Genomic DNA, 27086 nt, shown 5'->3' on the forward strand with positions numbered 1-27086 from the left:
TCGCCGGGGGCGTTCGTAACACAATGCGCTAACCACTGCACTGCCGCTCCCCACAAAAGACGAAGATCCCCCCCCCATCAACTCTTCACAAGTACTAAGACGCATGCAGGCAGCTGCACGTGCACGCATCAAATTGTTTCACCTTGTTTTGCAAAATGGGCAGCTCTAAGGGCGGAGCACTCCCGCGACACATGGAACGTGACACACCCAAGATTCAGTGAGCGCTGGCCGCTGCGGGAAGGAAAGTCGTCTTGTCCTGAACACCGTTGTGTCTCCGTGTGCAGCAGGGCAGAGTAGTTGCATTGGCTGGACGATGAAGGCGGCGCCGGTGAGTTAAACTCAACCATTTTAATTTTACCAGCTAAGGCGCACTGAGCTATGCACATCTTTTTCAGTGACCTGGTCACAAATGATAGCTCAACAAAAGTAGCTTATCGTGTGGAAATGTATAGCAACACCCTTAAGCACACGTTGATTACAAATGTGAAAGGATAAACTGGAGGACCCGGAGAATAATGCAAGTGACCACGTGGAGAACGTGCGAACTCCAAATATACAGGTATCTTCAAGGGTCGGGATAAAACCCCCGACCTCCGACATACCAGGCGAGGTAGTTAATAACTCGCCACCATAGACGAGTTGGGGGATAGCTGTGAGGTGGGCAGGAGGCGGAAGCACAGCAATGTGGGGGAGCTGTGTCAATATCTCACCTCTGTGGCGCCCATAAACGTGCCAGCAGCCCCCCCCCCGCCAATCCCCCATACCTTTATCCAGTGGTGGTGCACGTCCGTGATTCCCAACATGATGTGCCCCAGAGCGTTCACTCCCGACTGGTCGGTGAACAGCAGCGTCTGGCCTGGACGCAGCCAAACACGGCGGAGGAGAGGGTGGCAGAAAGAATTTGCAGCAGGGATCACGCGCGGCATTAACCAGCAGAGAGCAAATCTAGCCTTATCATTAAATATTGCATTACTGATGACCTGCACAGGTGGCTTCACCCACTTTCTATTTGCGATAGCGTCACGCTTCACGGGATGTGAATGACGTGGTTTACTGATGAGATGTTTGGGATTTCATGAATGTAAAACGGCAGCCCGTGCAACTGCTTGCTCACGCCACTGCTGGCAGAAGGGCCTCCACCAGAGGCACTTCCAGAGAGCCCCTCTAGAGTGAATTGTTGTTACATCGGCCAAGCTGGCCAGACCATCTCGAAAGAGATGACAGTACCCACACTTTACCCCAAACATATTCATCTATTTCTTCGCTGTTGATGCCAGAAACATTAAAAATGATGCTCTCGTGTAAATGAGATCGTATTTTCACGTAATGTTCAACTGTGTGGTTTTTTGCGGCGTCGACGGCAAACGGACGGACAGCACGGATGTACACGGCGACACGTAAAGCAACGCGAAGAAGCCAAGCGGTCCAATAAACACACACGGTGAGCAAGCGCTCAATCAGGATTACACGAGGAATCATCATCCTCTATTGGCAGACTAATGCCCCCAGGTCACGCTTGCAAATGAGACTCATCCTGGTCTCTGCGAGTTCTCACCTGATTCAACAAAAGCAACATGACCTTGAAACATAAGTCACACACGTGCAATATTTGTTTTTCGGATGAGCAAACGTCGCATAGATAGAGACACGGACATTTCATTTGAGCTGGACGAAAACCAGATGAGCTATGAAGCTCTTGTTCACTGGTGTCCAGCCCAAGTTGGGGTCGGCATTGGCGGAAAAGTTAGAGATAAATGAAAGAATCGCACAAACTCGGACATCATAGAATATTGTTTTTTTTTTTAATAACAGTAGTCGTTAAAATCGATATGAAGGGTAGATTACACTAGCAATTTATAGTTGTCAAGTCGTAGGTGATAAATCTAGATGTTGATAAATCTAGATGTAGAACAATAACCAGGATGCACAGCCTCTTAAGCATAATCAGACTTATTCTTTTGGTCTTTCGTTAAAGTCACGTAGACAGAAAAATAAAATAAAATATCAAGACGTTTCAATCGCAACACAAGCAATCGTCATCAGGTGATTGCTTGCGCTGTGATCGAAACGTCGTGATATTTTTATTATTTTTCTATCTACGTGGCTTTACCGAAAGACCCAAAGAATATTAATTCCTGCAGTCACGAAAGCTTTAAGTCATAATCAGACTATTACGTAACATTGCTTATACTCTTTGGTTCTATTCGGTAAAGTCACGTAGGTAAATAATAAAACAACAAAAATCACATTGCTTATGTTGAAAAACACAAGACTACCTTTTTGACCCAAGCCATAACAACCATCATTAATTGAATCCCGTATAAAACCCAAAGAACAGACACATTACATACCAGGGGGGGCGGGGGCGAGGGAAACGAAAGGCCGAGAAAAGGACATGGCACCTAGCAATCTTACACCATCAATCATCTGTGTCGCCACGCTTGAGAATTACATTGCTCCGGCAGTGATTACCCCCCATCCACCCTGCCCAGGGAACAGTCCCAACATCAGCAATGGGGGAAAAACAATTAAAAAATAAAATTAAAAATACAATTAATGTAAAACGAAAAAAAATATGATACAATAAATATAAAACAATACAAAAATATAAGTGCCCAGGTACATTGTGTCCGCTTATGTCCCCTTGAAATCGAAGCAACACATTATTTCCTGAAGCATAACGAAGCTGCTTCGTTATGGATTGTCAGTAAAAATCGCGGAATGCTGCTGATAATAGGAATAGGAGCCGTGGGTAACAGGAGTTTCCATGGACCTTACAGGTGTGGATAATAGGAGTTTCCATGGACCTTACAAGTGTAATAAAGCACTTCCACGACGACTGTAGGACTTGTGTCTTTTATTAACAATGACCACACAGCTCCGCTCTCTCTTTCCGGATGGTTCCGCTCTCTCTCCTTGCCGTAACGCGCGCACTCCCTTGTCCACCGTTGCGGCGCGTCTCTCTCCCTTCTCGCACTCCCCGCTCGCTGGCGGCGCGCGGGGAGTAGAGAGGGCTTCGCTGGCAGAGTTCGCCACGTGGCCGCTGGCGAGACGAGGTAGGCGACGACGCAGTCCGGACTCCAGGCTTCCAACACCGACCCCGAGTCCTCTCACTGCCTCTCCTTATATTGCTCTCGGCAGAGCTAGGCTCCGCCTCTAGCCACGCCCCTCGTAGAACCTTCTCGATGCTTCCCGTACATACCCACGAGCTCCGCCCGTTGCCTTTGGACCAGATGGAACCCTTCCCTCTGATTGGATATGAGTAACCCAGCAGTGACTATGCAGCCCTTCGTCGTTACTTAGGTGGCGCTCTCTCATTACACAAGTGTGGATAATAGGAGTTTCCATGGACCTTACAGATGTGGACAATAGGAGTTTCCATGGACCTTACAGGTGTGGATAATAGGAGTTTTCATGGACCTTATAGGTGTGAATAGGATAATAGGAGTTTCCATGAACCTTGCAGTTGTGGATAATCGGAGTTTCCATGGACGTTACACATTGGGAAAATAGAATAAGTGTTTCCATGGGCCTTACAGTTGTAGACAATAGGAGTTTCCATGGACCTTACAGGTGTGGATAATAGGGGCAACGGATAGAGGAATTGTCCTGTAACATATTTTTAAAAAATAGTTTTTGCACGCGATTATCAATAACACTTTTTAACCGGCGTATCCACACACGCGCACATGCGCTCCGGTACGTGTATGTGCGTACCCTTCAGGTGCTGTGCCAGCTGTGGGAACTGCTGTCCCATTCGGCTCAGGCTGTGCAGCTGACTGTTCTTGTGGGCCACACCCCACTGCCTTTGCCACCTGCGGGCAAACAACAACGGCAATTAACAGGGAAGTACACGCGTGGGGCCCAGCCGTGTCGCGACGGCGCGAGGCACGCGCATGCGCTATCGCATGCTGCGGCACGCACGACGAAGCATACGTCGCACAGCAGAACACACCAAAAACGGCGCACGCCACGCAAAGACAACGCGAAGCACACACAGCGCAACACCACAAGTTAACGCTTATTCTAGGTTATTCCACACACCGTGTAGTACAAAGACAAAGATCCCCTGTATAGCCTTAACGGACTTTTGGGGCAAGCGCTGTTAGCGAGCACCAATGAAGTTTGGAACATCACATGAGGGGGTGGGTGGCCAGGACCACGCCCAGCCGTCCTTTGTCTCCCTAGTGGTGAATTGGCATGTTCTGTTTACATGACAACCCTTACTAATTGGTTGTGTTGGGTGGTGGCGGGTTTAACGACACATTTATATATTTACACGATCTACGCCTTTTGGCGTCTTCTGGTCCAACACCAGTGGAGACTAGGCTCTAAGAAAAGCCGTCTTCGGGTGTGGACCAATCAAATTCAAGGACAGTGCATATTATTATCAGAGTTGTCTCTTTTGTTTGCATTTTGACTGCTTGTGTTGTGGTTATTGCAAACATGATGCCTTGAATAAAGGTATCAGTTTTTGTGCCAGTTAAAAGGGTAAAACCTATTTCTATATCTTGTTGCTGGCAAAGGAGGTCTCATAATGTAAACGTTTGTTCTATTTGCTACACAGATGGTGGTCCCATTCAGCCAGCTGCCCGACTATTTTACACGGGAGATCCATCATGCTGCATGAGCAGAGCGACAACAACAAAAGACAAAAACATCAACAGTGCAGAGAACAGGGTCCTTCAGGTATATTGCACAACAAACAAACAATGGCATAAACCATATCATACATCTGTTCCATACCTTAAGAGCAAACATCAATCGCAGACTAATGACAAATAAATAGCGTATGGCAACATCGTAGATTCAATCACGCCTCCCTTGACAGGCGGCGCCGAGTTTCGATCAGCTCTTTCCTGGTTATAAAGGCCATCTTTTTGTCCATCACTCCAGACCAGAACGCCCCCTCTGCGTGCAGTGATGAGCCGTGCCAAATCACCGTCCGAGCGTGACGCGTGCCACGCGCTTCGACAGCAAGCCTTCACCACTTTATACTGAAGGTTGTAAACGTGGAATTGGTTGACAAATATTTTGAAACGTGGAATTGGTTGGCAACTATTTTGAAAGCCAAGGTGAATCGCGCCTCTGTTTGGCGGAACACATCGCGGTCGCAAACGGCGCGTGGGTGGAGAGGTTTGCCCGGGCGGTGTCATTTGGCGCCAAGGCGTTGTGGGAGACCGCTGCCTTAACGCTCACGAAGCGGATAAATTAGCACCGAGCTTATATTGTGGAAAGTGTCCAGTTGCTTGGTTAGTAATCACATATGCCGTTTGCTTAAATGCAATGTGTGCCCTGCGACTGGCCCTCGCTGACAACCACCGTGTGTGCTTATTGACGTGTACCTACCGTGCGGAGCGTACTCACCGCGCATCCTGAATTAACGTATATTCTTTTAACGTCTCCTGACTAACCATGTGTCCTTGCCACGACTCCTTACTCACCATATGTCCGTACCATGTATCCTTACGAAATACATATCCTTCCCATGTATCCTTACTGATCTCACGTCCTTACCAAAATATCCTAACTGCACGCCCTTACCATGCATCCTGACTGACCACGTGTCCTTACCACGTATCCTCACTCACCGTATGTCCTGCAGCCCCATGCGCTGGCACAATTCCTCCTTGAGCCTCTGCACGGCCGTGCGGAGCGGCAGGCTCTTCTGCAGCCTCTCGGCCGCCGTGGGCCCGTGCCTCTGGAGCCACGCCCTGGCGAGAGGGCGGCACGCGGAGCCCCCCGCACCCCGACGCGTGACTTCTCCCCCTCCACCACCACCACCACCACCACCACCCAACCCCCGCGGAGGGCAGCGATGAACCGCAGGGAGGTCCGGCTCAACGCTCGAGCAAGATTCATTCACTCATTCATTCGTTTTCAAATGTGCTTCGTACCGCGCGTCGTTCGGCACGACGTTCGAAGTTTCGCTCCATGTGCTCTGCTGCTTCATTCATTCTCACGCATTCTTTATTCAGTCCCTGGCCAAGACAACATACTCTCCTTAACAGTCAATGTGTCTATAATTCGTGTTTTTTTTTCGGATACGTACATTTATTTTCCCTCTCTCTCAAGTCTAATACCCAGCATGCATCTCTCCACGCTTCTTTGCTACATTTCAGCCTTCGTTCCATTCGCTCGCTCAGTGTCCACGTGTCTGATCCGATCACACACAATCAGACGTACCCGATTCTTACACAAACGATGACAAGCATGCATCGTGATGGTAGGAATTTCAATCAATGACATTTGGGCTGCGAGAGCGGCGCAGTAGAAACACTCGTGCCTTACAGCTGTAAGGACCCGGGTTTATTTATACCAACTCGAGTTCTTCCCCTGTTCTGCATGTTTTCTCTGGTTTCTGCAGCTTCCTCCCAAAGATAAAAAAAAACCACACCCATGAGTGCGAATGGTAATGGCCAAACATCCCAATGGTGAAAAATTACTCTTGCAAATTACTAAATGGTTGGATTACACATCGCAGCATTGCCCCTGACTGCAAAGATTAGCAGGATCCCTCCTGAAGGAGTTGAGATCCAGTGAGCCTCTCCTGGGTAAACGAAGCGTAGTAATAATAATAGCAGCGATACAAATTTGTATGCTCCTCAGACAGGTCACCTAGCTCCACGTGCTGCCGAACACAGATTGGCGACCCGAGACGTCAATGCAAAATCGTTACCCAAGCGTTGGCTCAGCCACCTTGGCCTTCCGCATCTCCTCGTCAGGGTCCTTCTGTCCCGTGAAGGTGTAGAACGTCTTGTCCCACTTGATCGGCCTAGCGCGCGGGGCGCGCACGACACCGCCACGTCACCAACGCGCGAACGGGCGATGCGATATGACGCGACGCAATGCCACTGGGTTTCGTGCAGCGCCTAGCCCAGGGCTCGGCAACCAGCGGTTCCGGAGCCACATGCGGCTCTTTACAGATTGCCTCGTGACATTACGTGTGTGTCTAGATATTGATGTGCATTGCGGCTCTTGAAGTATTGAGGGTGTTTTTTTTTTCTTTTTACCGAATACGGAAAAAATGTTTAGCTTCCTGTTGTTTTTGTTGCCGACGACTGGCCTAGCCTATGCACTGTTTTTCGATTCGTGCATTTTGCATGTGATCGTTAAATAACGGGTTTGTGAGTTGTGCAATGTTCCTTAGGAGGGAGAAGAGGGGATTACAGAAAAATATTGATGTTGTACTGTACCACTATGCTCTCACGTCCATGACCAGTGTGGTGAAGTGTGATAATAAAAAAAACTCCACGATCACACGGCAGTGGGAAGGCACTCATCCAGCAGTAGATTAACAAAGAGTTATTGATGACGTCATTCGCAAGAGTAGGCCATCGTGTGCCGGCGTCAGGGTCCACATTTTCCACGTTCGAAAGTTACACCGCAAAATTACTCAACTGGGATCGTAAATGGCGATCATCGCCCCCTACTGGCAGGCTAACAGCCTCAGGTCACTCGTGCAAATGAAACTCATTGTGGTCTCCTGAATTCTCACCTCGTTAAACAAGATAAAGTAATTAAATGACCGTGAGCATTGCATCTAAATGTGACCGCGTCTTGAGATGCTGTACAGAACCAGTGGGCTTTGTGTGGAGAACGAGGCAATCAGTCGTGGACAGAGAGGAGAAACGGAACGTCTTGAGCCTCAACCGGAATAGGCGCAGCGGGGTTAACAGCATGGATGAATAACATAGCAGTGTGAAGAGTATTGCTCTGTGAATGGTACCGTATAGTCAAATTAATCGCATAGCTGTGTAAATGTTATCGCTGGCTAAGGAATAGAGCTCGTAGAAATGGCGTCACCACGCGATTAGTACATGGCACGATTGGTACAACTGTGCCAATTACAGGGACTCCTCTACTTACGAACATTTGACATACAAACTTTCAGAGATACGAACAAACCTGTCCGTATGTCCAGTTGCCTCTTCGGACCAAGAGTTGTAAGTTCAACCGCCGCGGCAATGGATGGCAGTGGTTGTTCGGTGTCAACCACTGGCTTGTTTCGAGTTTCGGGACCCAAACACTGAAAGGTTTACTAAGGTGTCGGCAGCTGTTCACGATGCTATTGCCTGTTAACGAGTTGATTCATGAAGAGAAGAAGAGAGCAACTGTGCAGGGATTTCTTGGTAAGTTTTTCAAGCAAGTAGAGAGGAAACACGAGCACCAAAGGGAATTAGCATCTACATCTGCAGAACATAAAGAACCAGTGGCATCTACATCTGCAGAACATAAAGAACCAGTGGCATCTAAATCTGCAGAACATGAAGAATCAGTGGCATCTACATCTGCAGACCATGACGAACAAGTGGCATCTACATCTACAGAAGATTATACAACTTTTAAAGCCATTCCCCGTGTTTAGTGTAGATGCCGTACAAAATGTTTGGACAAATCGACTTACGAACAGACCTCTGGAACCTAACTCGTTCGTAAGTAGAGGACTGCCTGTATATAGCTGTGTTAAAGTATAGCTGTATAAGTAGTATACCGTGAGGGAAAAAAGTATTTGATCCCCTGCTGATTTTGTACGTTTTCCCACTGACAAAGAAATGATCAGTCTATAATTTTAATGGTAGGTTTATTTGAACAGTGAGAGACAGAATAACAACAAGAAAATCCAGAAAAACGCATGTCAAAAATGTTATAAATTGATTTGCATTTTAATGAGGGAAATAAGTATTTGACCCCCTCTCAATCAGAAAGATTTCTGGCTCCCAGGTGTCTTTTATACAGGTAACGAGCTGAGATTAGGAGCACACTCTTAAAGGGAGTGCTCCTAATCTTAGCTTGTTACCTGTATAAAAGACACCTGTCCACAGAAGCAACCAATCGATCAGATTCCAAACTCTCCACCATGGCCAAGACCAAAGAGCTCTCCAAGGATGTCAGGGACAAGATTGTAGACCTACACAAGGCTGGAATGGGCTACAAGATCATTGCCAAGCAGCTTGGTGAGAAGGTGACAACAGTTGGTGCGATTATTCGCAAATGGAAGAAGCACAAAATAACTGTCAATCTCCCTCGGCCTGGGGCTCCATGCAAGATCTCACCTCGTGGAGTTGCAATGATCATGAGAACGGTGAGGAATCTGCCCAGAACTACACGGGAAGATCTTGTCAATGATCTCAAGGCAGCTGGGACCATAGTCACCAAGAAAACAATTGGTAACACACTACGCCGTGAAGGACTGAAATCCTGCAGCGCCCGCAAGGTCCCCCTGCTCAAGAAAGCACATATACATCCCCGTCTGAAGTTTGCCAATGAACATCTGAATACTTCAGAGGACAACTGGGTGAAAGTGTTGTGGTCAGATGAGAACAAAATGGAGCTCTTTGGCATCAACTCAACTCTCCGTGTTTGGAGGAGGAGGAATGCTGCCTATGACCCCAAGAACACCATCCCCACCCTCAAACATGGAGGTGGAAACATTATGCTTTGGGGGTGTTTTTCTGCTAAGGGGACAGGCCAACTTCACTGCATCAAAGGGACGATGGACGGGGCATGTACCGTCAAATATTGGGTGAGAACCTCCTTCCCTCAGCCAGGGCATTGAAAATGGGTCGTGGATGGGTATTCCAGCATGACAATGATCCAAAACCACACGGCCAAGGCAACAAAGGAGTGGCTCAAGAAGAAGCACATTAAGGTCCTGGAGTTGCCTAGCCAGTCGCCAGACCTTAATCCCATAGAAATCTGTGGAGGGAGCTGAAGGTTCGAGTTGCCAAACGTCAGTCTCGAAACCTTAACGACTTGGAGAAGATCTGCAAAGAGGAGTGGGGCGAAATCCCTCCTGAGATGTGTGCAAACCTAGTGGCCAACTACAAGAAACGTCTGACCTGTGATTGCCAACAAGGGTTTTGCCACCAAGTACTAAGTCATGTTTTGCAGAGGGGTCAAATACTTATTTCCCTCATTAAAATGCAAATCAAGTTATAACATTTTTGACATGCGTTTTTCTGGATTTTGTTTTTGTTATTCTGTCTCTCACTGTTCAAATAAACCTACCATTAAAATTATAGACTGATCATTTCTTTGTCAGTGGGTAAACGTACAAAATCAGCAGGGGATCAAATACTTTTTTCCCTCACTGTAACTTTGTGGCCGTGTGAATTATATAGCCGTGAGAATTGTACATAGCATTAATAGTAGAATGTTGCAGCTATTATGTGCCTTGCAGCTGTGTGAATTATATACAGTAGCTGTACACATAGAATAGCTGTATGAAAAATATAGCTGCATGAGTCATTCTCCCGAGCAGGTCCTTTCAACCGGCCACTTGCATTTTGCATTTATTGAACAAAAAAGACCCCATCCATCGTCAAAAGGCTTTAGCCCCATCTGTTTTATTCTCAGAAATATTGACTATTTATGAAGATGCAATGCCGAGATTGGCAAATTATCAAGAGTTCTACTGTACTCCGATATTTATCGTACGGCGTAAGATTGGCAATAAACGTACTGCCAGTTTTCATAAAATATCGTGATATCGTGCTTTAGTCCTCTTGTGTGTATTTTATTCCCTGACAAAATATTTATTAAATAACAAAAATACATTAATTAACTTCTAAACAATGGGGTTATTATCAATCATATCTGTGCTTTACAATACGTTTTAAGGAATTGATGGCTCGGCGGGTATACGATTGTCATGATTTTTCGTAGCGCTTTCAATTTGTTGAGTTTTTTTCATCTTCTTGGTTCTTTCGGTAAAGTCACGTAGAAGGGAAATAATAAAATAATAAAAATAAAACAATAATATTCTCACAACGTTTCGGCCACAACACAAGCAGCCGTCCTCAGGTGAAGAAACAGAGCTCTCGGAAAGACAGCGCTCCAATGAACACTGCTAAGCTTGGCGGAGTATTTTAAGCTGGGTGGGAGGAGCAGATCGTCTTGACAAAGGGGTTTACATATCAACGGAAGAATTTAGCATTGAAGTAGCTATGTTAATGTGATAGATTAGCAGGATATTAAAGTCAGAAATTAGCATGTAACTGGGAAATTAGCATGATGTTAATGTGAGGAATTAGCATGTAACTGGTCATGGAAGTGGCTATGTTAAAGTCAGAGTTTACATATCAACAGCTTAAAATACGCTGCCAAGCTTAGCAGTGTTCATTGGAGCACTGTCTTTCTGACAGCTCTGTTTCTTCACCTGAGGACGGCTGCTTGTGTTGTGGCTGAAACGTCGTGAGAATTTTATTTAATCATGTTTTATTTTTATTATTTCCCTTCAACGTGACTTTACCGAAAGAACCAAGAATATGAATCCCTGCAGTCACGAAAGCTTTAAATCGAAATTGTTGAGTTTTGTTTAACTAACAGCATGTGCTTTATTATAAGCATCATACATTGATAGAAAGTTGCAGTGATGAGAAACCTTGTGGCAGGCTTGATTTGAGTGAACTGCAATTGGAGAACTTGGAACTAAATGTTCTATTCTTATTGGAAGTCCAGCAAAACACAAAAAACAATACGATAATGCAAAATACAACTACAAAGTTACGCAAAACTGATACCACAATAATCGTCATGTCGTGACATGTAATATAGTCGTGTGACAAATACCATGGCAAACCGAGCAACTAGGTAATCCAATCCTTAGCATCAATGTCAGTATTGCTACCAATTTTGCTTCAAAATTGACTTTTGAAGTCCATTCGGCACACAGCCGTTTTAATACGCGCAAAAAAATATTTATTTGTTTGTGTTTCTCCCTTGTGATAAAACTTTGTAGGATGAACGTTGAGATTTATAACAGCACGAGGTGACCATTAAGGTCGGAATTGGTCTGTAATAAGGTAGGCACTGATAAGGGGTCGACAGGTATGTAGTGGTGAGTACTAGTGGTGAGTGTGTAGTGATCATTGTCTGTGTTTCTCCCTTGTGATGGGACTTTGTAGGATGAACGTTGGGGATTTTTAAAGGGGGCACGGGGTGACCAATGAGGTCTGAATTGGTCTGTAATAAGGTAGGGTACTGATAACGGGTTGACAGGTATGGCTACCACAGTGAAGGTAAGGAATTGAATTTACAAAGAGAAGCCCCCCTTCAAAACCATAGCAGCCCTGGGGCCTCCCCATCAAACTTCATCTGGCAAACCACCGCCGTAAGTAAAACAGACTGCCCAGCTCTCACCTGTCGGGAGCGGGAGAGTGACGCACGTTGAGGCCGGCTAGGTGCTGCGTGGGCAGGCGGCATGAGCTCAGGATGTCTCGCACGGTGGCCACAAGGTCGCCCGAGAGGAGGGTGAAGCTCACCGGTGTGAAGCCTGCAGCACCACAGCAGGGATCGCCATAAACATCGCTATCCTCGCTTTTTGGTTCTTTCGGGAAAGTCACGTAGAAAGAGGAAATAATAAATTTAATAATAGCATACGACGTTTCGATTGCAACACAAGCGATCGTCATCAGGTGTGAAAACCACAGCAAGATTGCTTGTGTTGCAGTCGAAACGTCGTGAGAATTTTATTGTTTTATATTTGTATTATTTTATTGTTTCCCTTCTACTTGACTTTACCGAAAGAACCAAGAATACAACTACTTTGTTTCATCAAACCCTGTGTATTTATTAACATACATTTTTGTTGCGATTGAGAACCACTGCTGTAGAGGGTACTTTAGCCTATCCCTCGACACTGGCCGGTCAGGCTGTGGCACGCCCATCTCTACAGCTCGTTGAACGAAAGCGGCGAGATTTAAGAAACTTGCACCATTGTTTAACCCGTCATGGCAGGAGACCAAATCGATCCGGTCACCTCTGGGTTTCACCACGACTTTCAAGTGCCCTTTAAAGACAACAGTGACTGGAGTGTGCTAAACGTAGACAGAAGCAGATCAAGTGTGCTCACCGTTACAACACCTAGTAAACTTAGAAATATAATGCAATACAACACAGATAGTCGGCTAACATAACAGTCAACACCCTACCTGGTTGATTAACGTTCTTCCAAAGATTGTACAATTTTAAGAGAGATACAACACAGAACAGGATACACAAAGACAGACACATAAGCAGAGAGAGAGATAACACAAAGACACAGAGAGAGACACACACACAGGCACGCAGAGAAACAACGCCTCTGTGTCGAGGCCTTAAATAGAGAGGGGGGCAGAGCGAGGGGGGGTAGAGAAATTCGCATGTCAATGAAATATGTGGAGCTTTCGTGACTGCAGGAAATAATAGAGCAACAACACGAGGACACACACAGAGAGAGAAAACATACTCAATCAAACAAACTTGCTAAATTAGAAGTTAAGTGTGAAATTTGAGAGAAAGACAAGACAGACACGGAGACACAAAGACAGACACATCTTCGTTGTTGAACACCTACACCAGCATCGTCAACATCTAGGTCATCTGTTATCATAACCAGCAGTAACAGCATCATCAACATCATCCATATCTTCTCCGGCATCATCAACACCACACTAATGTTCAATATCGAGGTAATCTTTATCATAACCAGTGGCGTCATCATCAACAACATCGCTAGCATCGTAAAATACATTACTGGTACCATCACCGGTATCAGCAGAATCATAATCACCAGCGAAACGTTCTACAAACTTGCAAAAAATGTGCTTGCTTGCCAACGTAACTCCTGGCAGAAGGATTTCCACAGGGCACTTCGAGAGCCGCGCTCTGCAACCGTTTTCTCTCGACGGCACTCACTTACGAGCTTGCTGGATCTCCACGGCACACCGAGGCAAAAACTCACTGTGGCCCTGGGTGGGTGGGTGGATGGGTGGAAATGCGTTGTAGCTGACTGACAATTCACAATCCCTTGCTTATACTTATTTTATTGAGCACTAAGAAATCAGGCGGCGCCAAACACCGTGAAAATAATGTTTCATTTTCAACGAGTGCCCAACTGCACATGCGTGACCGAGGCAGTTGAGTGGACCGGGGGTGGGGGATGATGGGGCTGATGTACTGCACCATGACCAACGGAGAGGGGAGGGTGGGGAGCTTGGGGGGTGGGATCGGCCACCGAACGACATGGCGAGTGCGTCTGTCCGCTTGTGAACAGCGAGGTTCTTTGTATATATGTTGAACGTCTTTCACACCGTACGTAGCCAACCGTGCTAATCAGAGGTAAGGGAAATGACTAATAGTTGAAGAATAATAACCTACATAGCATTATCGAATATACTCTTTTTTTATGCTCCATCATTCTGGATCATTTAAAAGCGCTGCCAATCCCTCCCCAAATCCTGCCTCGCGAAGACAACAAAACCCTTACAAGCCCCCCCCCCCCCAAACGGTACGATGGTGCCAATGACATCAAGCCACGCCGATCAACTCCCGTCCAGCAGCACTTGTGGGAACAGAGGTGCGATTTGTCAATCCTACTTGCTGCCAAGTTGTATCGAGCCACCCTTACGTGAATGTACAGATAACCTTCGTCTTCTCCGTGCGTGTCTTGTAATCTTTGCATTGGTCGGTCGGCTTTCGTGTAACTTTTGTGTTGTACATGAGTGTGCTACGGAGTTTCGATCTGCAATACCGACTGGTATTCTGATTTAGATGATAGGCTTTATCTGGTTGCCTCAGAGTGGTTTTGGTGTCCATGTGTTGTGTTGCTTAATTCCGAGTCTGTTTCCTGCTGCCAAATGTATTAACCAGACCTGCCAACGGGACAGTGGTGATTATAATCTTAGCTCTTTCGGTAAAGTCACGTTGAAGGGAAACAATAAAATAATAAAATATATAAAATAAACATTATCACATTTCGACCATAACACAAACGGTCGTCGTGTTATGGTCGAAACGTCGTGAGAATTTTTATTGTTTTATATATATTTTATTATTTTATTGCTTCCCTTCAACGTGACTTTACCGAAAGAGCTAAGAATATGAATTACTGCAGTCACGAAAGCTTTAAATCAAAATTTAGTGGTGATTATGACGAAGCTGGTCACGAAGAAGGCAGTGATGCTGAAGTTGATGATGCTGAAGGCCAGCATGATGTTACCAAAGATGTCGCAGATGATGATGACACAAGCAGCGATGGTTGTGATGGTGATGGCGCAGCGACTGCACACGATGATGGCACATACAATTGATGGCGCAAGCATTGATGTCAGAGTGATGATACAGCATGGTGACATTGCCGGCGTCGATAGCGGAGGCAGCGGTGACGCAAGCGGTGGTGGTGCAGGCGGTGACGGACGAGGCGCGTGTCCCTCACCGGCGCTGATGGTGGCAGGAGGCGGCTGCGTGGTGCGCACGTAGAAAGTGACGTGCAGCGGGTGTGGAGCGCGAGTGTCCGGCCTCTGCAGGCTCTCCAGGTACCCGTTGAGCCGCTTCAGGGAGCTCTCGTTCACCGCCTGCACAAGGCACCACGCGACGTGACGTGCCGTCAGCCTACAGTACCGGCTGCACCCACCTCTATCTCGCTGCACAAGCAGCCCTTCGTGCGCTTATGTGCCCCCAAGTTGATGCTTTACATTATGACATGTAAATGCTCTAGTAGTAGTAGTAATAATAATGCACAACCCTTGTCAATGTACTACGACTGCATGAAGGCCTCCCACACACCCATATCCATCATGGGAATTGTTTCATCATACTTCACCAAGCTGGTCAGTTCAGGGGTGGATTGGCCATGTTGGGAGGACCGGTTCAGATATTCACTTGCCACTGATGTTAGACGTGGCTGTGAATCTAAATCAGGTTGCGATGTTTAAAGCACAAAGGGCTAACCACTGCGCCACCGCTCCCCTGTGCAAAATACAATAAAATAAATTGACAGCATGTGCTCAAGTTCTTCCGATTTACGTGATGAATGTTATTCATATTAATCATTTACAACCCTCGGGAAATCCACGACTGCGTGAAGGCCTCCACGTGCCAGTGTTGGTCGTAATAATAATTATATGTACGGTATATAGCGCTTTCCATCAAGGATCTGAAAGCGCTGTAAAGGACACAGCACCAGCAGCAGACACTCAGCATAAAAATATTATAAATATATTTTTAATAATTTACTAAACTAACTCAAAGTTTAATAAGCAAAAGCGTATAAATCAGTTTTAAGGCGCATTTTTAAAATGTCCACAGACTCAGAAATCCTGATATCTCGTGGAAGAGCATTCCATAGCCTGGGGGCTACACGGGAAAATTCTCGGTCAGCCATAGACCGAAACCTCGACCTGGGAATACAGAGAAGATCTGCATCATGCCCAGATCTTAGGGACCTTGAGGTGACATATTGGTGCAGCATGTCAATGATGTAGGCTGGGGCAAGATGGTTCACTCCTTTATAAGTTAACCATAGGATTTTAAACTGTATTCTATGTGAAACTGGAAGCCAGTGCAGGGAGGTCAAAACGGGTGGAATAATGTGTGAAGGTGTTCTAGTTAACACCTTCGCGACATTACTTATGAAGGACCGCCGCGCCTCGTATTGACATGCACCTTCGACTCTTGAAATATATAGGGGTTTTTTTTTTAAACCAAATTCGGAAGAAATAAAATGTCTCTTCTTGTTATTTTTGGTTGCCGCACCCCCGGTCATGGGGCTTGTTCACAACGCTGGTTGGTGCAGGTCGGTGTAGGGAGGACAGGTATAGATACCACTCACCACTGACTGGTTCAGATAACAAGAAGCCACTGGTTCAGGCTGTCACCAGGAATAAAAGAAAGGTCAACTGGGTTCACAGGGCAGTGCAATAACCACTGCACCACTGCTCGAATCCATACATGTTGTTGCACTAATCTTCTTGGTTCTTTCGGTAAAGTCAAGTAGAATGGAAATAAAATAATAAAAATAAAACATAATAAAATAAAATTCTCACGACGTTTCGGCCACAACACAAGTAGCCTTCTTCAGGTGAAAAAAACAGAACTGTCGGGACGACAGCGCTTCAATGAACACTGCTAAGCTTCGCAGCGTCTTTTAAGCTGGGTGGGAGGAGCAGAGCGCCTTGACAAAAGAGTTTACATATCAACAGAATAATTTAGCATTGAAATAGCTGTGTTAATGTGATAGATTAGCAGGATGTTAAAGTCAGAACTTAGCATGATGTTAATGTGAGGGATTAGCATGTAACTGGTCACTCAAGTAGCTATGTTAAAGTCAGAGTTTACATATCAACAGAGGCATTTAGTATATTGACGCTAAAGAACTGCAACTGCCCAACTATCATACAATAAGCCGATGTGAAAGAACTAAGTATAAACTACATCAATATAATAAATGTACTCAATATATTCTTCAATAAGTTGAGCTATGAACATAAAGTAACTGGGTATACACTACACTATATAATGAATACCATATAGTAAACTGATCAAAAACTAAAATATAAACCACATCAATGTTATCAATAAACTCAATATACTCTCCAATCAGCTGAGCTACTAACAATAAGACGTTATACATTACAATTCTACGTCGAAAAAAATAAGGTGGTGTTTTTTTTCTTTTCAACTTTAGCACCACGGAAAGCGACGAGCTTTGTTCAGACGGACGAGTCCATCTATGCTCGGAACGGAGGAGGGGGAGAGAGAGAAACAGCCACGATGCGCTGCTCTGTCCTGTGTTGCGTTACAACCATGTTATAAGCTAGACTACTATACATTACAATGTTATACCTTCCAATCTAAACTACATTGTATAATATCGTATACACAGCCCAATGTAAGCTCTAACATTATGCATTATATTGATATGTCTCCAACTAAACTTGTTTCTACATTGCACGACTATACACCGTAATATACACTGCCATAGACAAACCCCACCCTTGAATTATACAATGCGTTACTATACACTACCTTATAATTTAGACATTAAAATATTAGACTTGGAATATTACACTATGTATTATTCTACCAACCCTACTGTATACCACACTGCTGTATATTCACTAAACAATTACAATACTATATATTGCCTTATGAATTATGTTAAACATTACACTGTTATACTATTTATTATTATACAACATGCTGTAAACAATACCATTGACCGTCGTGTGAAAGGTATTAAGAGACAGTGCCAGCGAATGGACTGCGGTCTGAAAGTCACCGTAAAATACAATAAATTAAGAACCGAAATGGTTTATAACGTCTTTCCAATGGTTACTAAGCCAGAATCCAGCTTCTCGGTTGAAATTGTCTCTGTATATGTGGATGGCCTATGTAAACTCTGACTTTAACATAGCTACTTCCGTGACCAGTTACATGCTAATCCCTCACATTAACATCATGCTAATCTCCCAGTTACATGCTAATTTCTGACTTTAACATCTTGCTAATCTATCACATTAACACATCTATTTCAATGCTAAATTCTTCTGTTGATATGTAAACTCCTTTGTCAAGGCGCTCTGCTCCTCCCACCCAGCTTAAAAGACGCTGCCAAGCTTAGCAGTGTTCATTGAAGCGCTGTCGTCCCGACAGTTCTGTTCCTTCACCTGAAGAAGGCTACTTGTGTTGTGGCCGAAACGTCGTGAGAATTTTATTTCCTGTTTTATTTTTATTATTTTATTTCCATTCTACGTGACTTTACCGAAAGAACCAAGAAGATGAATCCCTGCAGTCACGAAAGCTTTAAATCGAAATTGTTGCATTACGTTAAACATTTACATCTTGTATTTTAGTTTCCATTTTATTTGCCGGTATATTGCAACCAATATAAATAACTATGGGAAAAGAATTTGTCTTAAATATTCAACATAACATCGCCATGCTCAGATCAGCCTGTTATCACCCCAGTTTTTACACCGGACAAAAAGCTAAGCCTTTCTGGCTATGAAGACATCAATACGCTTCATAAATACAATACATTACATACAATCCGTGATCTGGTTCCGTCTGTAAAAGATGTGATTCCGGACATACAGTACCCTGGTGTCTACAAACTAAGTTGCCTCTGTGGTAGTAGTTACATTGGAGAAACGTAATTTATTTTACAATTATTTCAATAAATATTACGAAAATAATAGCTTGCATATCCGACCAGGAACACATAGCCAGTGAACTCAAGCACGTACACCAAGCTCTTAAGACTAATGGTTACTCCGACTACACAATCCGCAAAGCTATCACTCCAACCATGAAGAAGGACCCTCTTGAGGAGCCTTTCAAAACCATCACTTTACCCTACATTGCGGGGATCACAAAAACATCTGCAAAATCTTGAATAAACACAAGATCCAGGTCCGATTCAACACATTACATAAAATCCGTGATCTGGTTCCGTCTGTAAAAGATGTGATTCCGGACATACAGTACCCTGGCGTCTATAAACTAAGTTGCCACTGTGGTAGTAGTTACATTGGAGAAACCAAACGACATGTCTCGGACCGCATTCGTGAACACAAAGCAGACCTTAAACACGGTAGGACCAACACCTCGACCGTGGCAGATCATTGTTATAATTCAGTAGGCTCACATGACATTGACTTCTCCAAGACAGAGGTTCTTTGCAAGCCATCGGGCTACCATGAGAGATTCGTTCATGAGGCTATCCACATATAAAAACACAGAGACAATTTCAACCGAGAAGATGGATTCTGGCTTAGCAATCATTGGAAGGATTTGATAAACCATTTTGGGTCCTAATTGATTGTTCACGCTTACGGTGGCTTTCAGACAGCATACATTAAATTTTCGTCTCCCCCCTCCTCTTTTCAGAACACAGATGGACTCGTCCTTCTAAACAAACTGTCAAATCGCTATCCGTGGTGCTAACGTTTTATACATAAATAAATACAAACCGCCACTTCTTTCAAATGTTTCTTGCCGTTGGTTTTTCACACCTGATGATGACTGTTTGCGTTACAGTCGAAACGTCGTGAGAATTTTATTGTTTTATATATATTATTATTTTATTGTTTCCTTTCAACGTGACTTTACCGAAAGAACCAAGAATATAAATACAATACAGTTTGGGAAATACATACCAAATATAGCATTGCATACAAAAGTTCTATAATGGCCCGATTCATAATTAGTTCATTTTGGGTTAGATCATCACGTGGGTGTAATGAAAATGTTGAACTATAACTCTCGACCACCCGACAAAGCCAATCAATTGAAGTGTCACATGAGCAGACATGCATGCAAACTGATTTGCTTTACCAGCAAAACTGGAATGTTGAACGGCAAGGAACATTTTTCGCATCAATGGTTAAAAACTACCATTTTACCCTAAACGACCGAAACCAAGAGGAACGAATTATGATGAATGATATTGGTCGTGAAAGCCTACGTATAACATTAACCAGTAGTGTCCTACGATTTAAAGATTAACATCATTTACAGGGGGGGGGGGCATGATTAATTGTTGTGTTTGCGAGTCGCTGGCGGTAGCCGACGCGTAAATATAAATGATCAAGGGAGGCTCGCCCTCTCTCGGGGGTGCTGGCCGAAGAAGTCTGGATGCACGGCGAAGTAGAACGGACGCAGGGCGTTGGTGACGTCGGTAGCGGAGATGTTCGCGAGGCCTCGCCGTGCCACCACCGCCAGCCTGGGTACAGGACACCTGCCGGCAACATCCAACGGGACGTACGGTGTAGCATCCACACAACTGACCATTCCACGCGATCCATCGGTTGAACGTTCAACCGACCACGCCAGTGGTTTCCCAACCTGCGTAAGCACTCTGCACCATGGCTGTGGGAAGTGGTCGGACCTGTTTGCGGAGGTTTTATAGATACTCCGGTATCTTTTGACAAAACACAACATTTTGTACTGGCAATTGCACCACTGTTTACATTGTATCGTTTTAGATATCAATTCAGTTGCATGGCCCTTTAGTTAAACATTTTAAGTGTTCTCGAGTTGTTTTAATTTAGAAAAATGTTCTTGGTGCATGATGAGTGCTGACTGTAGTCCACGGATCCAGAAAGATTGGAATGTACCGATCTACACGATATTCAGTTATCACAATCCACCAGCCTTATAGTGCACCAACACGACCCATCATCAACAATGCTCCACCATCCATACACTTCACCCACATTGATCCACAACATGCACGTGTTACCACCTAAATGTTCCACAATCCACCACCACATATTCAATTCCCTATAGCCCCAAGCGAATATTTAGCAAACTCATACAAAAACGGTATTTAAAAAAAATCAGAACTTTTTCACTTCTACAGACTTACATGTACAGTCTCCAACAACTGAAAATGTGAATGTACCGTCACATATGTTTATGGTGATGAGTTAATTTAGCCAACTTAAAATGTCAGCAGAGGTAGTGCTTGTACCTTTAAAATCGAAATCTTCCTCCATAGGGGATGCAAGAACCACTCACTGCTGTGATTGAAGCCACATAACCTTTTCACCGATTGTGTATTTTGATGCTGTATAAATTCACATAATTCAACCTGGGACAACAAAGTAAGAATCCGCCAGGTGACTTTAAATCTCTCAAAAGTGACCTGGTCGACAAATGGCAATTAGAGGTTGGACGATCTTGATTTGAAGCTTTCGTGAGAGCAGGAATCCAAACTCTTTAGTTCTTTTGGTAAAGTCACGTAGGTATAAAATAAAATAAATCACGACGTTTCGATTGCAACACAAGCAATCATCATCAGGTGGGAAAACCACAGCAAGAATTTGTTTTTGCTGTGGTTTTCCCACCTAATGATGATTGCTTGTGTTACAATCGAAACGTCGTGATTTATTTTAATTTATACCTACGTGACTTTACCGAAAGAACCAAAGAGTATAGAGGTTGGACGACGAGTCAACTATTCTCTCACTTTAATATAGCCACTTCCGTGCCCAGTTACATGCTAATTCCTCACTTTAACATCATGCTAATCTCTCACATTATCATAGCTACTTCCGTGCTCAGTTACGTGCTAATTCCTCACTTTAACATCATGCTAATCTCTCACATTATCATAGCTACTTCTGTGCCCAGTTACATGCTAATTTCTCACTTTAACATCATGCTAATCTCTTACATTAACATAGCCACTTCCGTAACCAGTTACATGCTAATTTCTCACTTTAACATCACTAGACCCAGCCACTCCTTTATAACCCTTGGGCTACACCCATTTCAAACCTTTAACAGTCTGCATCAGCAGCAGGCCATGCTTTCCCACCTGATGACGGATGCTTGTGTTGCGTCCGAAACGTCGTGATTTGTTTTAATTTATACCTACGTGACTTTACCGAAAGAACCAAAGAGTATAGAGGTTGGACGACGAGTCAACTAACCAAATTTGTCTTTGACTTTTTTGTGGTTAAATACTCGAGCCCCTTTAAAAACTCTCATTGCCCTCCCCTACATCCTGCCTCATGAAGGCAGGAAACCCCGAACAAGCCACGCCCAGCTTGAGGCGGATGATGTTGTTGGCGATGACATCACCAAGCACCACCCACAACACCTCCCGTCCGGAGGCACACGTGAGTGCACAAGCGATAATCAGTTTAACACTTAGGCTTTTGTAAACAATATCCATAACACAGGTTTTTTTTGGGTTAGATCGCGTAAATATATAAATGTGTCGTTAAACCTGCCACTACCCGACACAGCCAATTAGTAAGGGTTGTCACGTAAACAGAACGTGGCCAATTCGCCACTAGTACAGCACACCGGTGTGTTGGAGAACCAAGCCACAACATTTACTATCTGAGTACGATGTTTCGCCAGTAATTACAACCAGCTTCATCAGGCTACAGCCATATTTGTGGCTGTCGCAAACTATTTTCGTGTTGTCTGATTAGTCTAATAATTAATCGGTAGAGAAATAGATTACGTAAATGGCCAGGTATCACAAGCTATTTGGCCGACAAAGTGCTTTATCGGCCTACCATAGAAAGCTACAACCAACATAACAGAAAAGTTAATTGGACAATAACATTAATTGAAATGGTAATGACTGGCAGTAATTAATATATAGTAAAAATATAAAACAATACAATTCTCACGACGTTTCGACTGCAACACAAGCAATCATCATCAGGTGTGAAAACCACAACAAGATGATGGTTGCTTGTGTTGCAGTCGAAACGTCGTGAGAATTTTATTGTTTTATATTTTTATCATTTTATTGTTTCCCTTCTACGTGACTTTACCAAAAGAACCAAGAATATGAATCCCTGCAGTCACGAAAGCTTTAAATTAAAATTTAATATATAGTAATTACGGTAAACTGTGTTACCCTGCTGAGCCAATAACGAAATCGTTCACAAGCTTTAATAGCGCTTGAACGGGTGCTATAGGATGTGGGGCCTACGTGGTAGGCAGCAGTGGGCGGTGCATCACAATCCAGTTGTACTCTACTTCCATGCTCTTCTTCACCAAGCCGCAAATGACCGGCGTGGTGTGATGTATAGTCAAACAAGCCCACAGGGCTTTGATCCAGCGGTGGATTGAGGAAGGGCTTTGAGTCTGGCGAACCAACCACTCACCACAGCCCCCCAAGTTGGCTGCATCTCGTTCGAATTGTGTCCGTCATGACACGCGAACAAACAACGTGTTCTCTGGATTATAAGTCTCCGGTAACTAAGACGAAACCCCCACCAAAAAAAAACTTGTGCCCGCTGGGTCAAATAAAGTTACACAAATCTGGTCATGCACACACAGGCACATCTGCCGGATTATAAGACGCACCCCCAGGTGTGCTTTCACACAGTAGGTGGTGAAGTGCCTCTTACAATCTGGAGTAAGGGTAACACTTTTCATCATCATCATCATCAAAAAATAAATACATTTCACCAAGGATCGTATATATTGTCATGAGAATAATAACCTCATTTTGACACCCTAAACATCGCACACCTCCTCGCTTGAAATTCTTCAAAGACAATGCTGATGCGACCATCATCCGAAACGTACCTGTAATCAACAGGTCGATACGCAACATCTCCTTCATAAATGGAAAATTAAAGAGCGTCACAGGAGTGCGATTGTGGCCATGCCCAACCAACACTCTGGATACATAAAATGAAACCCTTAGAGACGCATTGAGATTTAGAGACCCATGGAGATGCATTAAAGACAAGGCACAGTGCGATTGTGGGCATGCAACCCAAACTTTGCACAATATAGCAAACACATAGAGACACACAGAGATACAGAGACCCACATAGCGATATATAAAGACCCACTCAGACATACAGAGTGAAAGACTCATAGAGATACGTAGGGACTCGTATACTCATTGAAATACAAAGAGACACAGAGATCCATGGAGATGCATTAAAGACAAGCCACTGTTCAATTGTGGTCAAGCGACACAAAGTATGGACCGAATAGTAAAAACCGTAGAGACAAAGACGCATTGAGATACATAGAGGCCCACATAAGAGATAACTCACATCGAAATATAAAGACTCAGACAGTTACACCCATAGTCAGAGGCTCATAGAGACCCATATACTCAGAGAAACAAAGAGACACACAGAGATACATAAAAAAACCCCATGAAGATGCAATGAAGACAAGCCACAGTGCGACTGTGGCCATGCAACACAAACTAGAGACCCATACAGCGTAGTTAAAAGCCCTGTGACTGTGGCCATGCAACACAAACTAAGGACCCATACAGCGTAGTTAAAAGCCCTGTGACTGTGGCCATGCAACACAAACTAAGGACCCATACAGCGTAGTTAAAAGCCCTGTGACTGTGGCCATGCAACACAAACTAAGGACCCATACAGCGTAGTTAAAAGCCCTGTGACTGTGGCCATGCAACACAAACTAAGGACCCATACAGCGTAGTTAAAAGCCCTGCACTGTGGTCTGCGCTCCTCCAACGGGGGAATCGCGAAGCGAGACGAACACTCTCGCGGCCAGCAGACCACGCCACATTTGTCCTTTAACTCCTTGACAATAGTCGCCATCACACGCACAGGTAGCGAATACAATTGGGATCACGGCATACAAAGAGGGAGGTTGTGTGGGTGGGGGGGTGGTTGTGTGGGTGGGTAGGGGGGTGGTTGTGTGGGTGGGTGGGGGGGTGGTTGTGTGGGTGGTTGTGTGGGTGGGTGGGGGGAGGTTGTGTGGGTGGGAGGTTGTGTGGGTGGGTGGTGGGAGGTTGTGTGGGTGGGTGGGGGGAGGTTGTGTGGGTGGGTGGGGGGAGGTTGTGTGGGTGGGGGGAGGTTGTGTGGGTGGGTGGAGGTGGTTTTGTGGATGGGGGTGGTTGTGTAGGTGGGTGATGGGTGGGGGGAGGTTGTGTGGGTGGGTGGTGGGAGGTTGTGTGGGTGGGTGGTGGGTGGGCGGAGGTTATGTGGGTGGGTGGTGGGAGGTTGTGTGGGGGGAGGTTGTGTGGGTGGGTGGTGGGTGGGCGGAGTTTATGTGGGTGGGGGAAGGTTGTGTGGGTGGGTGGTGTGGGTGGGTGGTGTGGGTGGTAGGAGGTTGTGTGGGGGGAGGTTGTGTGGGTGGGTGGTGGGTGGGCGGAGGTTGTGTGGGTGGGGGAAGGTTGTGTGGGTGGGTGGTGAGAGGTTGTGTGGGTGGTGAGTGATGGTAGGTTGTGTGGGTGGGTGAAGGTGACCGACAAGTGTGTTTGTGTGCGCGCTGTGCCAGAGAAGACATCGCGCGTGTAAAAAAGAAATCCCTCCGTCAGCTCTCACCATCCTGCCGTGGGTGCCGAGAGGGCAGATAAGTGCTTGAGCATCGTTGCGTTAGCGAGTGTCCATACGGAGAGGCCAGACAACAAAATCACGCCAACTTGCCCAAATCCGCCGCAAGCGACGTTGCTATCCCGTCAAGTAGCGCACCGCCTTGGTTGTCACACACACAACCGGGCCTCGGGTACGGACCCGGACCGTCGATTGTTATCTTGACGTGAGCGTTGAACTTCTTTCGCTCCGCGACGTAGCCCGCCGCGCTGAACGGGCGGCGTTGGCTTGCCCTTGTACTGGCCGCCACCAGACACGAGACCGCGTAGAGCCGTCCAAGTCATCCCATATCACGGCGAATCAGACTCCCCCCCGAACGCTCACGAAATCCACCGCAGCGGCCCTTTGAATGTAACGTCGAAAGATTTATTCCATTTGCGGTCTTCCAAGTGAACGGGGGGTGGGGGAGCAAGTTTCCTCGTATCGGAACGTCGGACAACGCGACGTCCACCTCGCACCATAACAATAACAACAGCCCCTGCCGACCGCCTTCAACACGGCGGTGGTGTGGTGGAGGAGGGGGCGTGGCGTCTCCCTCTGGGCACCACCCCATCACTGCTCATGGACCACGGCTTCTGTGTTGCTCACGGGATTCCTGCGGGATATTTAAAGATTCTTACTCTGTAGAGAGAGAGAGTTATATGCGCGCGTGCAGTTACCAATGGATTATCACAAAGTTGAAAAATGTGTTTGCAATTCAGTTGAAACTTGACAATGTGTCCAGTGAATGTGCAAACCACAGGCCTATAAATAAACAATATTTCTCAAAGTGCGGGTGCTATACTTGGGGGCCGTCCATAAATGACGTCCGGCGATTTTGGACGATTTTTGCCCCCCCCCCCGTCACACGCCATCACAAAAAGTCATACCTCCCCCCGCTCAAATATGACGTCACAAAGCTCTGCCCCCCCCAAGAAATAAAAAAAATATTTCAAATCGCTTTAAACTATCGGCATTGTAGTGCGTATTTAATGTGGCGCTGCACTCTGATGTTGTAGGATAAAACATTTATTAAAAAAGTATTTAATTAAGTAGAACGTGTTGTCTATATTTATTTAAAGTTGCGCATTTTGATGTGACGTCACATTTCTCAAACCCCCCCCCCCCTCGTCACACATCGTCACAAATGTCTGACCCCCCCCCCCAGGTGCGTGACGTCATTTATGGACGCCCCCTTATTACAAATTGCAATTCAGTTAAAACTTGACAATGTGTCCAATGAATGTGCAAACCACAGGCCTATAAATAAACAATATTTCTCAAAGTGCGGGTGCTGTACTTGGTGGTTCGTTTGTTACATCGCAGATAGTGAGAGAGGGCTTGATCCAGCAGTGGAATGATCCTGACAGACAATGATGATTTGAATGTGCAAACAGATTTCTGAGGTCACACAGAGGCTGTGAAAGTGGGCGTTGAATTGGAATGTGAAACCGGTCCGGTTATTTAACACACTTTGCCGCTTCCAAGTTCTGTTGT

The 27086-nt window shown here is 45.3% G+C and overlaps 1 protein-coding gene across 1 annotated transcript in view; it reads right to left on the reverse strand.

The window, feature by feature from the left end:
* TCAIM (T cell activation inhibitor, mitochondrial) overlaps nt 1–26156 on the reverse strand; it is a 34100-nt gene extending 7944 nt beyond the window's left edge. The window contains exons 1-8 of the mRNA XM_032971286.2: nt 25563–26156; nt 20368–20503; nt 15200–15338; nt 12145–12277; nt 6680–6775; nt 5592–5714; nt 3718–3815; nt 765–856 (exon numbers count right to left, since the gene is read on the reverse strand). Coding sequence (XP_032827177.2) covers nt 765–856; nt 3718–3815; nt 5592–5714; nt 6680–6775; nt 12145–12277; nt 15200–15338; nt 20368–20503; nt 25563–25606 — 861 coding nt within the window. The 5' untranslated portion in view covers nt 25607–26156. The remainder of the gene's footprint in view (nt 1–764; nt 857–3717; nt 3816–5591; nt 5715–6679; nt 6776–12144; nt 12278–15199; nt 15339–20367; nt 20504–25562) is intronic.
* Between the last annotated feature and the right edge of the window lie 930 nt (nt 26157–27086).

The sequence above is a fragment of the Petromyzon marinus genome, chromosome 45 (assembly GCF_048934315.1).
Source record: "Petromyzon marinus isolate PM22_M1 ecotype Great Lakes invasive population chromosome 45, UKy_Petmar_22M1.pri1.0, whole genome shotgun sequence".
In the NCBI taxonomy this organism is placed as follows: Eukaryota; Metazoa; Chordata; class Hyperoartia; order Petromyzontiformes; family Petromyzontidae; genus Petromyzon; species Petromyzon marinus.